A 17,954-nucleotide genomic window follows, 5' to 3' on the forward strand; every position below is an offset into this window, starting at 1 on the left:
ATAAGGCAGTGAAAAATTCAGAACTGGGAAGCAGTTCAATATCTCTTTGTTTCTGTTTGAGAAATTCCTTTGTAAGGTCATTTACATCCTGCCAACACTTCCAGACAGACTTTGGAAAAATGAGTAGCTGTCCTGCACTGAAACCTGATACCTGGGAGTGGGGTTGTCCCCCAGCCATATACAAATATCTGAGGTCCATTTTCTTATGCTTGACTATATAATTCTCTTAAAAAACCTGAGAAAGATGCTTTGGTAACTATGGGTAAAATAAGACATTAAGTGGAAGGAACAAACTTTCTCAAAGGTATGTTTCAGCCTTAAAGAGGAGCTGCTTCTTTAAACCAGGCTATATCACAGTAGCTATATCATGGCAACTAGATTAAATAAGCTGTCCATTCTCAATCCTTGCCAAACACAAACCACTAATGTAGTTCCTGGTCTTTGCCTGAAGTCTGACCCCAGTTGTTGAAATAGAACTTTAGGCCAGAACACACTGCACAGTCAGGTCCTTCAGACCTAAATTAGCATTCTGTTGAAAACTAAGCACTTTTTTTTTCACTGTCAATAATTTTGTTTCCAGGTGAGGAAAAGAAACACTGCTGTGGAAGAATCCAATGAATTTATTAATGAGCTTGGTAAGTGCGTAGCTATTAATATCTTCTGAGATTTTGTTTGTCTTATTTTTATCTTCAGTTCCAGTCTCTGAAATAAACAGATGTTCTGAAGCTTTCCACTGAGAATACTACAATATGCTGATTTAAATACATTGTGATAACTGGGATATTGTAGGAAACAAGTAAATAGCTGTGTACATTATTTCTGAAACAATTTGTACCTTTACATTAAGTACTGTATCTAATTTATATCTCTCTAAAAAGAAAACATCTAAAATATTTCTTGGATGTTATTAAAGATTTTTCTTTGCAACCAGAAAAGAGAATATAAAAATTGAAAAAAATACATAACTTTGTCCTCTAATAATATTAGAGAGCATTAAATATGCTATTATTATTCCATGGCATGACTGGCAATATAGTTTACCTGTCCTAAGCACATTTTCATAGCTGAGTCCTTCAATTTGTCAAAAAGTTTCTATTTATTTCACAATCACTTTTGATCAGAGATACTGCTTTCAGTGCCAGTGTAACTGAAGTCTTTGGCAATCCTCTTACTGAGACTTAAGTACTCAGGTCCTTTTTTCTTTGCAGTGAGGATATCATCTCGAATTTGAGAAGGGCATCAGTAAATTGCTCATTGTTTTTACACTTTGAAGGGAGGGACCCATTTGAAATGCATCTAGAAACTAAATTCAACTACTAGTATTGTTTGGATGTTCTCCTGTTAACCAAGAAATTAAGAGATCAACCCATCAGTTATGTTGGAGGTCCTGAGAGGAAATGCAGAACAAAAAGATCAATATGCTTTCTGGGAAAAGAGGCTAGATGGCTTGGCTAACTGTGACTCCCTTCTGTATGAAATATGACATTTACTGCTTTTATTTATACTGAGGCAAATTCAGCTCTAGAGAGATTCAGATGTGAGGCCTCTGAAATCAGCAGCTAGCCTCGGTCTGAATTTGGTGCAGTGTGTTCCTCAGTACAAAAGATTATTTCCCTGCTTGTGTCAGTTAAATTTACAAGTACTAAACAAAAATACCTTAGTCTTGGTTCAGGTTTACAAAGCTACATTGTAGAAAATAGGAATTTAAGCAGGGAGATAAGACTACATGGCTGCACTTGCATCTGATTCAAACAAAGAAACAAAAACCAGTTCAAATGAAAAGTGCTCTGAGTTATCACCATTTTTTTAAAGCCATATAAATTGTGAGAGCTAGTCCTTTTATTAAAAGAGAAGAATATGTAGTTCTATATAAAATCAGAAGTAATTTTCTTGAATAGTCTTTCCATATGTAAAAAATGGAACTTCAATTTAAATTTCTTTTGGTCAGGGAATATTTTGCCATGCAATGGTATGGTGTTTCCTTTAAAAGTTATTGTCAGAAATATAATGTTTTTAAGAGCTGAGAACTCAAATTCTCATTGTTACTGCTCATAAGCCTCATAAGTTATTGCTTATTAATTAGGAAAGCAGAGATATCTGGCCCTATATGCATTTTTTTTGTGGATGTAAAGGACAATAACAGCGAAGAATTTCTTGCTGTAATGCTGGTGTTCAACCCCTTGCTCTCAGAGGGGATAGAAGTAGTTCTGGGGATCAGAGAGAAGTGGTCAGTTTGCTGTCCCTTGGTCACATACCTGCAGTCATCAAACACATGAGGCTCAGGAGGTACTTGGTACACTCAGGACACAGCAGCATAACAACCATACACTTGTTTTACTAAAGTCATGTAGAAGTAAGGACTCATTGTGCAAGGACATAGTGGGCAGAGGAGGTAGGAGGATGTGTCACATTTTAGACTGCTTTGCCTGCCCTACTCATTTCGCATTTTAATTTTAACATTTCCAGTGTTTATTTAGAATAAGATGTACAAGTATGTGGGAGCTACCCTTTAAAGTTTTAAGAGTTGGATTTTTTTCTTGGGACCCCAGAGGGTCTAAATAGATCCATCTCTAAGCTCTGGCCTGTTAAGCTTCCTTCCCTCTGTGAAGACAGGCCAATGCAGAATTCATTGCAGGTTCAGTGGATAAATTGCATAAATTGTCTCTAGCTTCTGCCTGGGCTATGGGGTCAGCAGGGCTTTGCATGTTTCCCAGTCTGGAGGGTCATGACAGGATCGAGGACATCATATTTTTGCACCTATTCAATGGCATTAATGTCATCAGCAGCCCAACTTAAACATTTATTCAGTGGACAGCAAAACCAATGAAGTTCTATTTCCTATGGGTTTGTGTATTTGTATTTTTACAAATGCAAATTCCTTGCACTCCCTTGTGTCACCACTTTAAATGTCTCACCTGTTTCCTCCCCTTCTTCTCCAGTTCCCTCCTCTACTCCCTTACCTGCCTCCAAATTCTTCACTGCTGCTCAGGCACAAGGAGTGATTCACAAAGAGTGATTCACTGAGCACATGGACATTGGACACTGTGGAGTTTCTGCCCTGGAATTTCCTCCCATGGAGGGCACTGTCCTGCCTTTCTTTCCTGAACTATGTTGTAGGAACACACTATGCTGTAGGAATTTAATATTTGTGCCCACCAAATTTAATATCTGCCAGTGGGTTCAAAGGTCTTGAGTTGAGGAAAGGTTCATTACCATATAAGCAGACACCATGCAAAGACAAATCTGAATTCAAGGGGAAAAAAGGCCTATCTAGTAGGAAAAAATTGGTGTATACACACAGAGTAAAGATAGTCACAGTATGCACAGTTTCTGTCTTTGCCTTTGTGCATTGCTCTCCCTTAGCTAATGAATGTAATGCTTTAAAAGTGTTAGATTAAAATTCAGAGGAAGTGAATACTCTGTTTGCCTACCAAACCAGACAGACCACTGCACTGATTGTCTTGCTGGCTGTGAATATTTTGTCCTTGGTTACCATAAACATTGCTGCAGCTGTGCCTGATTTGCTGATTCACTTTGGTGACTGTTTCTCAGTTGCTCTGTTGGGATTTTTCTCTAACTGGTAACATAACTGCTTTTAGTCTTTGAAGAAGTAAGGAAAAGTCACACTGTTCCTCATACTAATTTAAAATCGTCTCAGATTTACCCTGGGATATGTACAAACTGTTGTATTATAAAGAATTTCCACAAGAGGAAGAAAGGAATGTCATAGCTGCCTTAATACAATGCCTCTCCTAGCAAAGGATTGACTATAAAAGTAGTTTTCATCTTATGCAAAATATATTAAAGGTCTCATGGAAGGAAAAGCTTTTCTGTTGGCTTCATTGTATTCTGGAGCAAGTCCTAGCAGCATAAATCTCACCTTCACCTTATCTTTCTAATCTGACTGATGTAAATGATTGATTGTTTTTTGGCTGAGTTAAAAGCTGCCAAAGGACAGTAGAATATTTTATATCAACCAGAAATTCTTGATTTCAAAGTACAGTTCCAGCTCATTAAAGAAACCAGTAAGTTTTTCTAATAATGAAAATTTAAGTTCCTAGAAACTATATTTGCTTTATTTTCTCTCTAACCTAAGGAACAAATCATAGAGTCAGCTGACACCACCTTGTCCTTTTCAAGCAAAGTCTCCTATAAGTCTGCATAGTCTGCTGGTTAGCCATGTGCCATCCTAGCAGGTATTTGTAATTAATTTTGTTTATTTTACTTTTAAAAGATAAACTACTTTGCTTTTTCAGTTTATTTGGCGCTTTCTTTTAGACCTTAAATTTGGTTCTTTTGTTTTTAAGCCATTAAACATTTGTAACTTTTTCTGGCAAGCATTCTCACCATAATATATGGTAAAGTTGTATGGAGAACACAAATCAAAATCTTTATAAAATAACATGTGCATTGAAATAAAATCCCACAGAAATCCAAAGGCATGGATAAGTTAACCCAGGTGAGTGTTTGTAGTACAGAGGTTTTATATGGCATGTTTATGTACAATTTATATTAATTTTTGAAAGTATTAATTCTGAATTTTCAAATAGCCAGTGGTCATGTACATATTTCGTAGTGTCACTGTCTTAGCTAAGAGAAAAAGATTCTATTTTGGTATATCACATTTTTATATCCCATTTTACTGTCATTCAGAGCTTGAGGTTTTTGAAAAAGAGGTATTTCAAGAATTTGAATGTATTTTACACCTGACTCAGCTTTTTGTTTTGTTTCACACTAGCAACTATTTAAAGAAAAAACCCAACTTTATACTTCAAGTAACTTAAAACGACATTTCCTTTTCTCTGAAGACTGCTTTGGCTAGCAATATTTGTGATAGATACATTAGGACAGTTTGTGAGCAGTGCAGCAGTTTGGCCATTTTTCCTAATCTTCATTTTCATAGCTGAAAAAACTCTCTGAGCAAGTGTAGTAATTTGTAACAGGCTGCAATCCAGCTGTTTACACACAGCCTGGCTGAAAGAAATAACCATGCAGAGCCCCTGCTATGTTCAGTTCTGCCCAGGCTAGAGCAGCTTGTCAGGCTGGAATAATTCTGTTCTGTGCTCAGAACAGCAACACTCACCTCACCATACTTAAATGAGGATGGATTGGGCTTTTAAACTCAGTAAGAAACCATTTTTATACATATAAACATTGTACATCACTCTTTATTGGTCATATTCTATTCTCTGGTCCTCAATTGTAATATCTTGTTCACCTAGCAGGTTATGCAGCAGCCTACAAAGAAATTATATGTGTTTGGTCTTGATTCCTCTATTCAAAGAGTGTTTAAATATTTCATTTTTTAAAAATTTTATTTAGGAAATGACCCTGGCACCTATGAGACCAAGTAGAAGGAAGGGGGATGATTACAATGCAAGTGTTTAAAAACACAGCTACAATGAAAGGAAAAACACAGCTGCAAACAAGGCTGCAGAATATGGTCACATTCCTAGTGTGATGGGCAACAGTGACGCTATCAGAGATTAGAGAAAAACTGCTTTTAAGACCTCAGTAAATGTAGTCTGTGACTACAAAGATCTGCTTTTCCTTTTCAGTTGACAAACAATGACTGCAAATTATTTGAATTACATGTTCTCCCTAAAAGCTTTTCTAGTAATTTGCCAGAATAGTCTCCATCAAGACGAAATAATTTTGTTTGGAGCTTAGATCTGGTTTATTTACAGTGCCATTTTGTAGTAAAAGCCCCACTACATGACCTGATAATTGTCTGTCTCTGAATTCTGCAAGATTACAGGAGGCCTGCACTCCTGGTCCCAGACGTGGTTTCTCTTTGTGGTTAATTAGCCGTGGGGGAGATTCTCAGAGATGATGAGTTCTGAAAATCTTTCCAGAGACAGATGATAAACAAGCCTTCTCCTGCCCCAGGTCACCTCCCCTAGGAAATTCAGCTTCTGTCTCCTGCCTCCTTCAGGAGAAGCCTTTACTGTGGAGGTAAGCAGGATGTTAATGGGACGCTGTCACACACACAGACTGTGCCCCGTTGGTGTGTCGCCGTGGCAGGGGAACAACCTGGAGAGAGCATTGCCTTCCACCTGCAATCCCTGCACTTCGGTGAGAACTAAATTAAGTGGGTCAAATGCCTGTCGTGTTTCTGTTCCTGTTTGTCTGCCTCAATCATGCAAACTTGTAGTTTTCTCTCAATTTCTTCCCCTGGGCAAAATAATGCAAATTATGCTTTATTCTTTGAAAAAAGGGGGATCCTCCCTCAGAAAAGGGAGGTGCGAAATAAGATGCAAGTAGTGATGTGTTTGTTCTGTAGTATCTCAGTTAACGATGTCTGCAACCTGTCCTGGGCAGGAGCTGCCGTGCTGTGCCACTGGGAGGGCTGGCCAGTGGAGCTTGTTCATTTTATCAACCTGCTTGGAATAGGGCCCAATGTGAACTCTTGTGTAAAGAGCACCATCATTTAATCCTCAAACATCTTCAAGACCTCCTGTTCGGTTCACGGCTGATGAACACTCAAAATCTCTGGCTGGCCTTTCACTTCGTGACTATTCTCCTTCTTTCGTTTAACATCGCTGACCTTTTATATTGCAGCACGACTCAGCTGTTGCTCAGGAGTTGCCCTCTCTCCCTTTTTCTGCCTCAGTGATTAGTGTGTGGGGAAGTTTATGTTGTTGTCATTTTAAACATTTAGGGAATTTTATTTGTGTGCAAGTCTAGAAGCAGTGTTATCGAAGAGGTGATGCCAGTGGCTGTGAAAGGCACTACGGCAATTAATTCTTTATGCTGTAATACGCGTTCGGGACTTGTGACGCGCAGGAAGCGCTGTGAATGTCATTCGGCTCCTGGGGCCCAGGACGCTGCCCAGGCAGTGTTTTTAAGCGCAAGGCCCCGCCGTGTCCCAGCAGAGGTGCCGGTGCTGCCACCCGGCAGCCGTACGCGGCCCGTGAGCGGCCCGCGCAGGGAGGGCCGGAACGCACCGGGCCTGGCCGCCGCGCGGGCCCCGCGGAGGCGTTGCCGGGCGCTGCGCGGCCCCCCCGCGGCGGGGCGGGGGGCGGCTCCGTCCCTCCCCGCAGCGCCCCTGCGCGGCGGCGGCGCGGCCCGGCCGGGGGGGCGGGAGGTGCGCGGAGCCGCCGCCCGCAGCAGCCGCGGCGGCAGGGAAGGGGCTGCGATGCTCCCGGCCGAGCGCCCCCCCGGAGCCGCCCCCGGGCGAGGTGAGTCAGCGCGGCCCCGCGGTGCGCGGGGGGCCGGGCCGGCAGCCGGGGCCGCCCGACGGGGTGCCGCCGCCTCCCCTGCCCGCGCTCCGCGGGGACCGGCTCCGCGGGGCCGGCTGTGGCGCACCGGGATGGGGAGGCCGTTCCCCCCCCCGGTGTCTGCCCCGGCACCGGCTGCAGCGCCCTCCCAGCGGGGCGGCGGGCCTCGTCCCCGCAGCCGCCCGGGATGCTGCTGCCCGTGGGCCCGTATCGCAGCTTCTCCCCAGCGGCGTTTCCTGCCGCGCCGGGGCCGGTCAGCTGCGCCTCCCCGGAGCCGGCCGGTTGTGTCAGCCTTGACGGGTGCCGAGCTCGGTGGGTGCCGGCCCGCTTCTCCTGAAGCTCAGCATCGTGGTTGAAGCGTGCTGCGGCCGAGCCGTGTAATACCCCCTGCCCTCCCCGGTGACAGAGTCGTAGTCCCGGAGGTGGCCGGGCCGTGTCCCGCGGGAGCTCCTGCACAGGCATCCCCGCACTTCTCCTTGCCGCCAGCATCCAGGCGTGGCGTTACTTGTGGCTGTCACTCGGATCCACAGCCCTTACATCCTTCAAATACCGTGGGGTTTAGTAAGCGGGCTGTCGGTTGCTCGTCTGTTTATTGGAACAAGCGTAGGAACAGATACTTAGGAAGTCAGCGCTGAAGGTGCCATAGCTGCTACGGATGCCTGTGATGTTCTAAGTTAGATGGAGTTTTAAATCCCTGTCTGTTTAGTGGCTCTAAAGTTTTAGCAGCAGACTCTTTTTAAATCTTTTGTTAATGAAAAAGTGCAGTGTTGAGGAGTGATAAACATGGTTGGATAACCTAGCACAGAAGAGAACAGCTGAATAAACATAGTGCTGAAGTATTTCAGTAAAACCTTCTCCAAACATTATTACATTACTAAGATGTATTAGGTCTTGTTGTCCACTAGTTGGTAATGTCCAAGGAAAGAGATTACAAAATGCTAGTTTTCTAGCTTGGTTATTTTGTGTGTGTTTTTTGTTTCACTGGTTAGAAATAGACAAAGGTGACATGTATTTTGTTGTTTGTATTCTCTGAAGACCCACCAAGGAATAGGCGAAAAGAAAACAATCATCCCTTTAAGGGTTAGTATTTGTGGTAGTTGTCACAAGTCCAGTAAAAATCGTAAGAAGACTTTAAAAAAAAAATCAAACAGGGGGAGTGAGAATATGAGAGTAGAAGCTGACAATGTGAGGAGATAATGGGAGGAAGCTGTGATTTATCAGTAACAGAGCTGGTACTAGGGTACAGCTTGAATGCAGCCTAAAATTCATCTTAGTCCTCAGCTACAGTACAATGGGCCTGAGTTTATATAGCAGTGTGGGAAATTATGAGCTGGTGGCATGATCCACCTGCAGATTGGTCCCAGAGGCTGGAATGGCCAGGAAGGCCTTGCTGTCCTGCAGCAGACCAGGACTGCTGCTGCTGCCAGGCTTGGAGGGGCAGCTGGGTGCCCTTGTCCCTCCCCAGCGCTGGCAGCACTGTGCTGATCTCCTGGAATGCCCTGAGCACTTGCCTGGTTTGGAGCTGAAAGCACACTTGCAAATTACCATCATTGATCAAGTGTAAACCTTGGAGGCAGTTGACAGCTGGAAAACTGGTCAAAAAAACTGGAGGCTGATACCAACTAAAAACAAGCTCTTTAACAAATAAGAGTCTACTTGGACATCTTAATGTGCACGTATTAAATGGAAAACAAGATTGGAATGCAGGAGTCCTAAGATGTGAGTTTAATGGTTTTTCTTTAATAGATGAGGATTCATAGTGTTCTTCAGTTTAATGTTAATACTAGCACTATTGTAGTAGCTTTAGACCAATCTTAAGTGCATTAAACCTATTATAAACCTGATCTTGACATATTTCAGACATATTGTTATCTCCCAATCTAATTGACTCAATGTCTCAGTGTGTAGAGTTTTTATATCCATAATGAAGAAGCAGAAAAACCTATAGCCCAACACATTAAGTGCGTATCACCAACATAAAGTAGTTTGAAGTGCTTTACTTTGAACAAGTTGGTTTCACTTTCATGGAAACCCTAATTACGTTGGTTAATGTTACAACACTTGTGTCTTTCTTTACAATTGAAACAAGCATATTTCCCAGCACAAATTCACTCTATGTGAATTGTTTCTGATTTTTCAAATTCAGTCAGGTGCTCATGCTGGGGCCGCACAGGAGGAACTGCTTACCTTTAATGATGTGGGGTAGGTGGGGCACCCTGTGGGCCTTGTTCTGGATGGCTTGGCAGGGAGCAGCCCATCCAAGGGCTCCACCTGGAGGTTGGCTTTTTCTGGGAGAGGCTTGGGAACTCTTGGTGATGCAAGAGTGAATGGAGTCCAGGCACTTACTTCTCTGCCATGACGTAAGTTGTTTGCATAACATTCTCCTCCTTTTTGGCATGGATGCGGGTGACAGCGCCAGGCTGCTCCTTAGGGGTGAAACTTGCTTGAAAATGGAAAACATGGTCTATTATTTATGGCTGCTGCAGCAGTGCCTTGTAGGCCTGCTGGATGCAGGGCTTCCCTCTGGAGCTGCTGCACAGATAGTGAGCAGAAAGTCTTTATTGCAAAGGTTTTGGAGCTTGGATTGATAGGGCAGGGTGGCTGAGGAGGAGGTGGTGAGCATGAGCTGTGTGATGGATGCTTTCATGGCAGTTTCACCAGCTGGGGGATGAGTGAGGTGAGCCTTTGTGTAGTTTTCAAGTCTCCTTCTCTAGCAGACTTGTTCTTGATCAAACAGTTCTTAGTGACTTAAAGTGTTTTAAAGAAATTTCTTTTCTATTTACAGATTTTAAAATGTTTGTATGAAAACTTCATGTGGACTTTAATGTATTTGCTACAAAGTGAGTTTTCTAGTCAGTGAAAGGCTGGAAGGGGTCAACTAAAACGTGATGCCATTCTGGCTGGCTTTGATTTATCTGCACAATGCAAACAGCAAGCTGGCCTGCTCTGTTCCTACAGCTGCATGTTGTTTGAGAGATTACTTGATCATTCCTGCTCTGAGTATGTTTTCTGAGGCTGTATAAATATAAATCTGCTACAGTTAGTAATTTTTTAGGTATTTAATGGGTTAAGGCTCTCGTGATCATTTCCACTGTCTTCTCGTGAACTGTCACGGGTTTTTTTGGTGGTTTGTCTTTTAACATTCACATACATTCAAACCCAGATTTTGAGTCTCTGCTTTGTGAGTCTTAATTATATTTTAATTCTCAAAGCCTAGTGAATGGAATATTTATGGCGAATTAGATTTTATTTTAGAACAACAGTACACTTTCACCTCAGATCTAACTTTCTGTTGGTCTGCAGATGAAGTTTCAATGCCTGGTTCTGTAAGTAGTGTGGTATTTTCCCTGAGAGGTTTAGGGATTTGCTACCCCAGGCTGAGCTCTTGTTTTTTTTTTTCTTTTTTTTTTTTTTTAATTTGAGATATGGTTCAAAGCAAGGGTTTTTTTTTTTGTCCTAAGTTTTGGGAAGAATGACTCCAAGGGGAGAGCTGAGTTTTTAGTATACTGTATTATTATTTTACTTTGTTACTTTTGTTTTGTTTTTATTCTTGCAATGTCAGATTGTCTTGAGTAGATTAGCTTTTTATCCTTTCTGATCTTGAAATCCTGTTAATTATTAGGAGAGACAGACTAAATGAGGATCGATTTAAGAAATAAAAGCAAGAATGCCAAGAAGATACTTAACTAAATGTAGAATACCCTCTTTCTACCTACCTGCCAGAGAGGCTCATTTCAGTTTTTAAAATGACCACTGCACTGTCATCACTGGATTTCTTGGGACAAATGGTTCTTCTTCCATTCCTAAGATAGCTGCTCAAAGGTGCAAGTCTGCAGGGAAGTTGTGTCTGTTTGCAGGAGATGACTGGATAAAAACCATGTTCTAGATGTAAGGGCTTGAAAGTGGATTTTGACTTGCCGAGGAATAGGTACTAAAGCAAGTGACAGCAATGTGGGATGATGTGGGGCAGGAAACCCAGAAAAAATAATAGTTTGTACTTATATTTAAAAAATCCCATCTGTGCAAATCTTGAAGGGAGAAGAGCCTTGTGGTTAACAAGTGCATTCTTTGCGGAGAAGCACACGCACTTGTGCATGAAGAGGTTGGGAGAAGGCGTGATCTCACGGAATAATCCCGCTCTGAGAGCGCTGCGTCTGCCGGGCTCCCCGTGCAGCTGCCAGCCAGGGAGGGGAGGGATGCGCTCTCTGCCCACCGCGCTGGGATCGCGGCTGGGGAGGGGGAATCGGCACTGCAGCGCTCACTGAGCTCCCTTCCCATTGCAGCCTTGGAGGGGTGATGGGATGGTGAGGAAACAAGGGCCTGGTTCCCAGTTCTGAGTTCTGTAGCGGTTTGGAAATGTAAACCTCTGTCAGGATAAAAGCTCGTTTGTTAGTTGGAGGACCGAAGTGCTATCTTGTGACACATGTGCCGCTGTGCTGTGCCCTTGCTATGCCTCTTCCCTTTACCCTTTGCAGGGCTTTCTCAGGGTTCCTGGAGGAGTTCTTTCCAATTTACATCTTAGGGCTTTCTTATGTGTTTCTGAACCCTAAGTTTGGGGGTAACACCTCCAACCCATTATTCCTGTTTTCAGAGTGAACATACCACTCTGCAACCTCTGTGATCCCATTTGTCCTGGCAGAGCTGATTACATTCAGCAGGCCTCTCCCAGAATGTTGTGTTCTCTTCAACTTCAAATGAGTTAAAATTTATAATCACTCTGAAGTCCATCTGTTAACTCTCCTAACCTTTCTTCTTTACTCATGTTCTCTGTTGTTTGTTCTCCATTGTGCTTGTCTTCTGTCCTTCTATAGTCTTATGCATTAGAAAAGTATTTGCAAAGTACAGATACAGTATTTGAAGGCAATGGTTAAAATAACCAATAGATAACTAGTCTCTTATCACTGAGAAGTATATTGGTTTTTCCATCTGTCTAGTTTGCTGCATGTTCAATCCCTGACTGGCACGGGGCTTTTGCCATTGAAGGTAATCCCCATTGGTTCAGGGTTTTTGTAGATTTCTTTCAGTAACAATACTTTGTTCATTTTCTTGTTTTCAGTCAATTAATTTTAGAATTTAAAACATTGCTTAATATGACTTTCAAAAACCTGACTCCTAAACAAACTAGTGATCAAAACAATAAAGAATGCCATATGGCTCCTACCGTTCTTGATGCTGTTACATTTCTGAAGAGTATATTCTGTATTATTAATAACATTCAATGAAGCTCTTAGTGTGGGAAAATATTTATTGGAATTATTTTGAAATAGACTTTTCATAGCCTTCTAACCCAGGATGTTCTAGTCAGAATAGCAGGAGTGGTTCTTTTGGATTATGCAATGCATTAGAAGATGGATGCTGAGGCCAATAAAAATTGTGGAGGGGGGAAGAATATACAGCAACTGAAGAGTTTAAAGATTAACAGTATCATAATTTGTTATGTTCTCACTATTCATACAACATATGGAATTGAAATTCCACTTCAAGAGAAAAGGGAAACAAAATTAATAGTAATTGCTCTAAAAGCTTTCAATATTATTTTTATGAAACCAGCTGCATCAGAGCTCATATACAGGAATAAACTTGTTTAAATGAGGATGATTTCAAGCCATACTTACAAAGAAGTTCTCCTAAAATATCCACGTGGTTAAAATGTGAGTTCTATCTTGTCATGTCTGGGGAACAGGAAATCTATTCTTCAGAAGTAAATGCTGTAAAGCTCTGATGCAGCAAGCAAGCGAGTTGCTGTAAACAGATGAGCCTGTACTGAAAGCTCAGTTACATCCCCTTGACATAAGTGGGGCCCTGCACAAGATCTGCGGTCTTTGTTGTTAGAGAAGGGCAAGGCATAAAGAAAATAAGAGCACAGATAATTTACTCATTAGAAGGGCTTGTTTTATGGATATAGAAATGAGCAAAAACCCCACAGTTCTTCCACCTGTCAGGTGGATGTGGTTGGCTGAACCAAAAATTGCAGGAGCTCACTAGACAGCTGCTGGGTTTTGGTTCATGTGGCTTTTGCTGGTAACAGGTAAGAGCAAGAAAATGTGCTTTCACATTTGACTGTTCTAACAACTTAATTAGGTCTGTCTAGTCTTTTGACAGTTGAAATAGTTTTTAAAAAATTTAATTGGATTGTCTCTGAAGAAACTGGAGGAAAAAACTTGAATCTCTGTGTATATGCTGGCATGGTTTTCATTATTTTTGACCTTGAATACATGAATATTTAAGGTTCCAAGATTTGTATGTAGCCTTTTCTCCCTAAGTGAAACCAGAGATCCTCGTAGATAGTATCCCATAGAAGTGACATTTAAAAGTGAAAAACATAGACAAACCTTATGAGTGTTTGGGATTTTAATGATGGTATTTTTAGACTTGTCTTTCACTGAACTGTGTAAGGTTTAGATTATTCTCATGAACTGTTGTTTTTAGAAATACCCATGGTGTGTTGTCAGCTGTTATATATATGTTGAATCAATAGGGGACAATTAATTTAACATACTACTGAATGTTAGTCTCTTCTCTCTTATTAGCCTTTGTCAGTATTAAATAATCCATTCCAAATCCATTGTCAGTATTAAATAATGATGAATTATAGTTAATTTAAAGGCACTGAATATACTGTTGCATGACTAATTTTAAAGGGATGATATTGTGCTTTCAGATGAGTAATGAAAGACTTGTTTCATTGTCCTCTTATGCTTGGAATAAAGTACAGAACTGCAAAAAAATACTTATCATAGAATGATATAATATCCTGAGTTGGAAGGAACACAGTAGGATCATCTTGTCCAATTTCAAATTCCTTGAGCAGGTCAAGATCACAAATGGAGTCCTCTTTGAGAAATTTCAGGTTCTTCTGGTTCTGCTTGCAAATATTGGTCCTTGAAAAAGTTACTCTGTGATAGTAATACTAATCCAAACAGGAAAGGATTATAAAACCAAAATATATAAAACATTTAACTTTCTCACAATGAACATTAGGTGATCTTAAAGGTATCAACAGAGCAAAACCAGTTTTTTAATAATAATTTGGAGCTGATAGCCTGCTGGCAGAGCTGGTTTTTGTTCTTTGAAAAGGAAGCTTTTCTTAGTTAGGCTAGTTTATTGGAATGGGTTGTGTTTAAATGTGAAAGCTGGCTGGTCACTCAAAGTCTAAGTGTTTATTTTTTAGTGTTGCTTATCAATTTGGCAGGCACTTCTGCAGAAGATAAGTGCAGGCAGCTGCAGTGCTGTTGCCTCCCAGTCCACCTCTTTTCCATTTCAGAATTTGACTTGAAGATAGCTTTATAGGGCCTGTGTCTGTTTCTTTGCTCCCAGGTCTTTGATGTCTTTGAGATTGTTACCCTAATTTTGATCTTTAAGCCCCATCCTAATTCCCACCTCTTCCCATTCAGTGTAGAAGCTCAAGCCTCCCATCAATTTCTGCTGTAGTTGTGGAGTGCTTAGAAAAATGTGTTTCAAGAGGAGATTGCTGAGCCTTTTGAAGGCCATCATGAGGATTTGGATAATATGTTTTGATGATCAGAATAACCTGGATATATGTGGCTGCATTGCTTAATTACAGAATCGTGGCTATCCTTTGGCATAGGAGGGAATACTGGAAATAAAGCAGTTGGCCTTGGGGGAGAAAAGCTAGCTTGAAAGAAGAGAACTTGCAAATACTAGCACTTAATTGGCACAGTAACTCTGAATATATAAGTTATTCTCTCTCCTAAACATGAAAGATGTTTTATTGCAAAATATGAAAGCTGATGTTGGGAGAACTTCACAGAATTAGTCATAAAACACATTTTTATTGATGCTACCATGTACCACTAGTCTAGACAAATGGTCTTCTCCACCCTGAACACTGCATTTATTGCTCAGGAATGTTACTTACAAGAAAGAGGCTCTCTGTCCTTGATGGCTGGCATTGCAGGTCCTGCTCTCCTTAACCACCTTATGTTTTATTTGTTCGCAGGGTAGCCCTAGTTCCTTGAGAGTCCACCAGATCCTGGATGCCTGTGGTAAACCATGGCAGCTGATGATAAGGTGGCCATTCTAACTGACGACGAAGAAGAGCAGAAGAGAAAGTATGTGCTTGCAGATCCTTTCAATGGCATTTCCAAGGATCAAGACTTGCCACCCAATAATGAATCCCCTTCAACAGAGACAACCACTGCCCCAGATGAAGAGCTGGATTGGTTAGAAAAGCACTGTGTCAAAATCAACAACGATCTTCTGATCTCAAAGGTCTTTTATTTTTTCTTCTATTCTGCATATGGCTCTCTCTACCCCTTGCTGCCCGTGTACTACAAGCAGCTGGGTATGACCCCCAGCCAGAGTGGACTTCTGGTGGGCATCAGGTACTTTATTGAGTTTTGCAGTGCTCCCTTCTGGGGAGTGGTGGCAGATCGCTTCAAGAAAGGCAAGATTGTCCTTCTGTTTTCACTTTTATGCTGGGTTCTGTTCAACCTGGGCATTGGATTTGTGAGACCAGCCACCTTAAGATGTGTACCAAAGGGCCTTCCCCCTGCACATCCCACCAACGCAAGCAGCCTTTTAACAACAATCCTGCAAAACACCTCCATGGCTTCTCCACTAACCACAGTGAGTGCTGCATCCCCGAAAGTTCGTGGGAGGAGAGACCTGGTCACTTCCAGTTCAGCCACTTTGGAAACAACAGGGACACCTAATCCCGAAATAACATTCCCAGTACCTACACAGAGCAATGGTGAGGATTTTACCTTGGAGAACAGTACCCATTTGATTTTGCAAAGCACCACCACTAGCCCAGTCTCACTAGGGAACACAACTCTGAGCACCACCCCAGCTTCCATCAGCACAAAGCCCATGCCTTCTGACCAAGTTGTGCTCGTTTATGATCAGCAAGAAGTAGAGGCCATCTTTCTACTCATTCTGCTGGTTGTCATAATAGGAGAATTTTTCAGTGCTTCGTCTGTTACCATTGTGGACACCATAACCCTGCAGTACCTTGGCAAACACCGGGACCGCTATGGATTGCAGCGTATGTGGGGGTCTCTGGGCTGGGGGCTGGCCATGCTCTCCGTGGGAATTGGCATTGACTATACTCACACAGAAGTTGCCATTGAAGGTCAAGGATGTAAAGCTCCAGAGTACAAGAACTACAGGATCGTTTTCATTGTTTTTGGTGTCCTCATGACAATGGCTCTGATTGTGGCCACCCAGTTTCGATTTCATTACACGCACTTCAAGCAAGATGAAAATAAGAGAAAAGAGGTTGAGATCTCACAGGTGGACAGAAATGCCTCCAACGAATCTTCAGATAACACTCCTACCAGTATGAGCCAGTCACAGTCTTTCAGTTTTTGGGACCTAATTAAACTGCTGTGCAGTATCCAATATGGCTCTGTGCTCTTCGTGGCCTGGTTCATGGGGTTTGGATATGGCTTTGTATTCACCTTTCTGTACTGGCACTTGGAAGACCTAAATGGCACCACTACTCTCTTTGGAGTTTGTTCTGTGCTCAGCCACGTGTCTGAGCTGACTGCCTATTTCTTCAGCCACAAACTCATTGAATTGGTCGGTCACATCAGGTAAGATGGCAGCAATCATTAAAGAGCTATACAAAAAATGGTGACTCTCAGGCTCAGCCCTTGTGCTACAAAGTGAAACTCCAACTAATCTTTTTTTTTTTTTTCAAATTCATGCTCAGTTATGTGGCTCACATGATGGATTTTTTTGTTATTTCAAGAGTTGAAAATGCTCTGAAATGCTTGCTTTGCATTTGAGTTGCATGTTAGTATGTGCTTTCTGCCTGGCACCATAACCTTTTGCAGATGGTTCCAGAAGATAGCCTTGTTCCCTGATGCATCGCTCTGAGATCTTTAGAAATTGCCACCCACTCAAGGGTTGTCTGTTTTGACATACAAATGCCATTAGTTTTTCAGTTTTTTTCCTGTGAGTAGCAGCATTCTGCTTTAGCCTAGTTCCCCTTGCAGGGCAGTTTGCTGCCCCCACGGTAGCCTGGAAAGGTGTCAAGGTGTCAGCTGCAGGCTGAGAGGGAGAAGCTGAGCTGAGGAAACGAGGTGAGCACCTCCTGTGTACATGGCCTCGTAATCAGACTCTGGGTGTTGGCAGAATGAGGTTGCAGCCTGGCAGTGTCACTTACTAGTTCAGGGCTTGCTCTCTTCCTTCAGTTGCAGTGTCTGTGTCAGCTATGAAGTGAGATGGCTGCAGGGCTTGTCCTGTTGTTTTTGCCTTGTCTAAGTGAAAGCGACTGCTTCCAGCATATTAGTGAGCATTGGTTTCCAGTAAATTCACTACATTGACTTAATAGCCTTCTAAATCCCTCCTCTACTTTTTAAAAAAAAGCACAGGGGAGGAAAGATGGGGAAAACCTGAGTTAATGAAGCTGCAGAGGTGGTTTTTTTTAATATTTACTCAGGTATTCTGTGCATGTAAGTTCAGAGCTGTGTGTTGTTAGCATCATATCCTTTCCAAATACCCAGTTTATATTCATACAGGCATTGAGATGTAAGTATTTTTAAGCTGTTTGCACTGTTCTTTTTGTGTATTCTGTTCTAAGGTCCTGCTCTTCGTTTTGCTTTTATTGGGAGGAATATTTTTATTCATTTGCCCTCTACTAAAAATGTTTGAGATGTTTAGCACAGTAATTTGAGAGATTACTTAAAAGATGGAGTTCTTTCTTACTTGAAACTGAGGAGGATCTCTTTACTTAGAGTCAGTCCTAATCTCTGAATTTGACAATAA

At 41.9% G+C, this 17,954-nt stretch overlaps 1 protein-coding gene across 4 annotated transcripts in view; it reads left to right on the forward strand.

The window, feature by feature from the left end:
* The first annotated feature begins 602 nt into the window (after positions 1-602).
* Positions 603-17,954, forward strand: part of MFSD6 (major facilitator superfamily domain containing 6) — a 34,473-nt gene continuing 17,121 nt past the window's right edge. Inside the window, exons 1-2 of one of the 4 annotated variants that reach the window (XM_059476494.1) lie at positions 603-635; positions 15,181-16,777. In XM_059476494.1, the coding sequence (XP_059332477.1) occupies positions 15,234-16,777 (1,544 nt within the window). In that variant the 5' untranslated portion in view covers positions 603-635; positions 15,181-15,233. Of the gene's footprint in view, positions 636-5,889; positions 5,956-7,063; positions 7,182-15,180; positions 16,778-17,954 lie in introns of those variants that run through there. The other 3 variants (XM_059476495.1, XM_059476492.1, XM_059476493.1) reach the window with 3 other exon arrangements.

The sequence above is a fragment of the Ammospiza nelsoni genome, chromosome 7 (genome assembly GCF_027579445.1).
Source record: "Ammospiza nelsoni isolate bAmmNel1 chromosome 7, bAmmNel1.pri, whole genome shotgun sequence".
Taxonomy (NCBI): Eukaryota; Metazoa; Chordata; class Aves; order Passeriformes; family Passerellidae; genus Ammospiza; species Ammospiza nelsoni.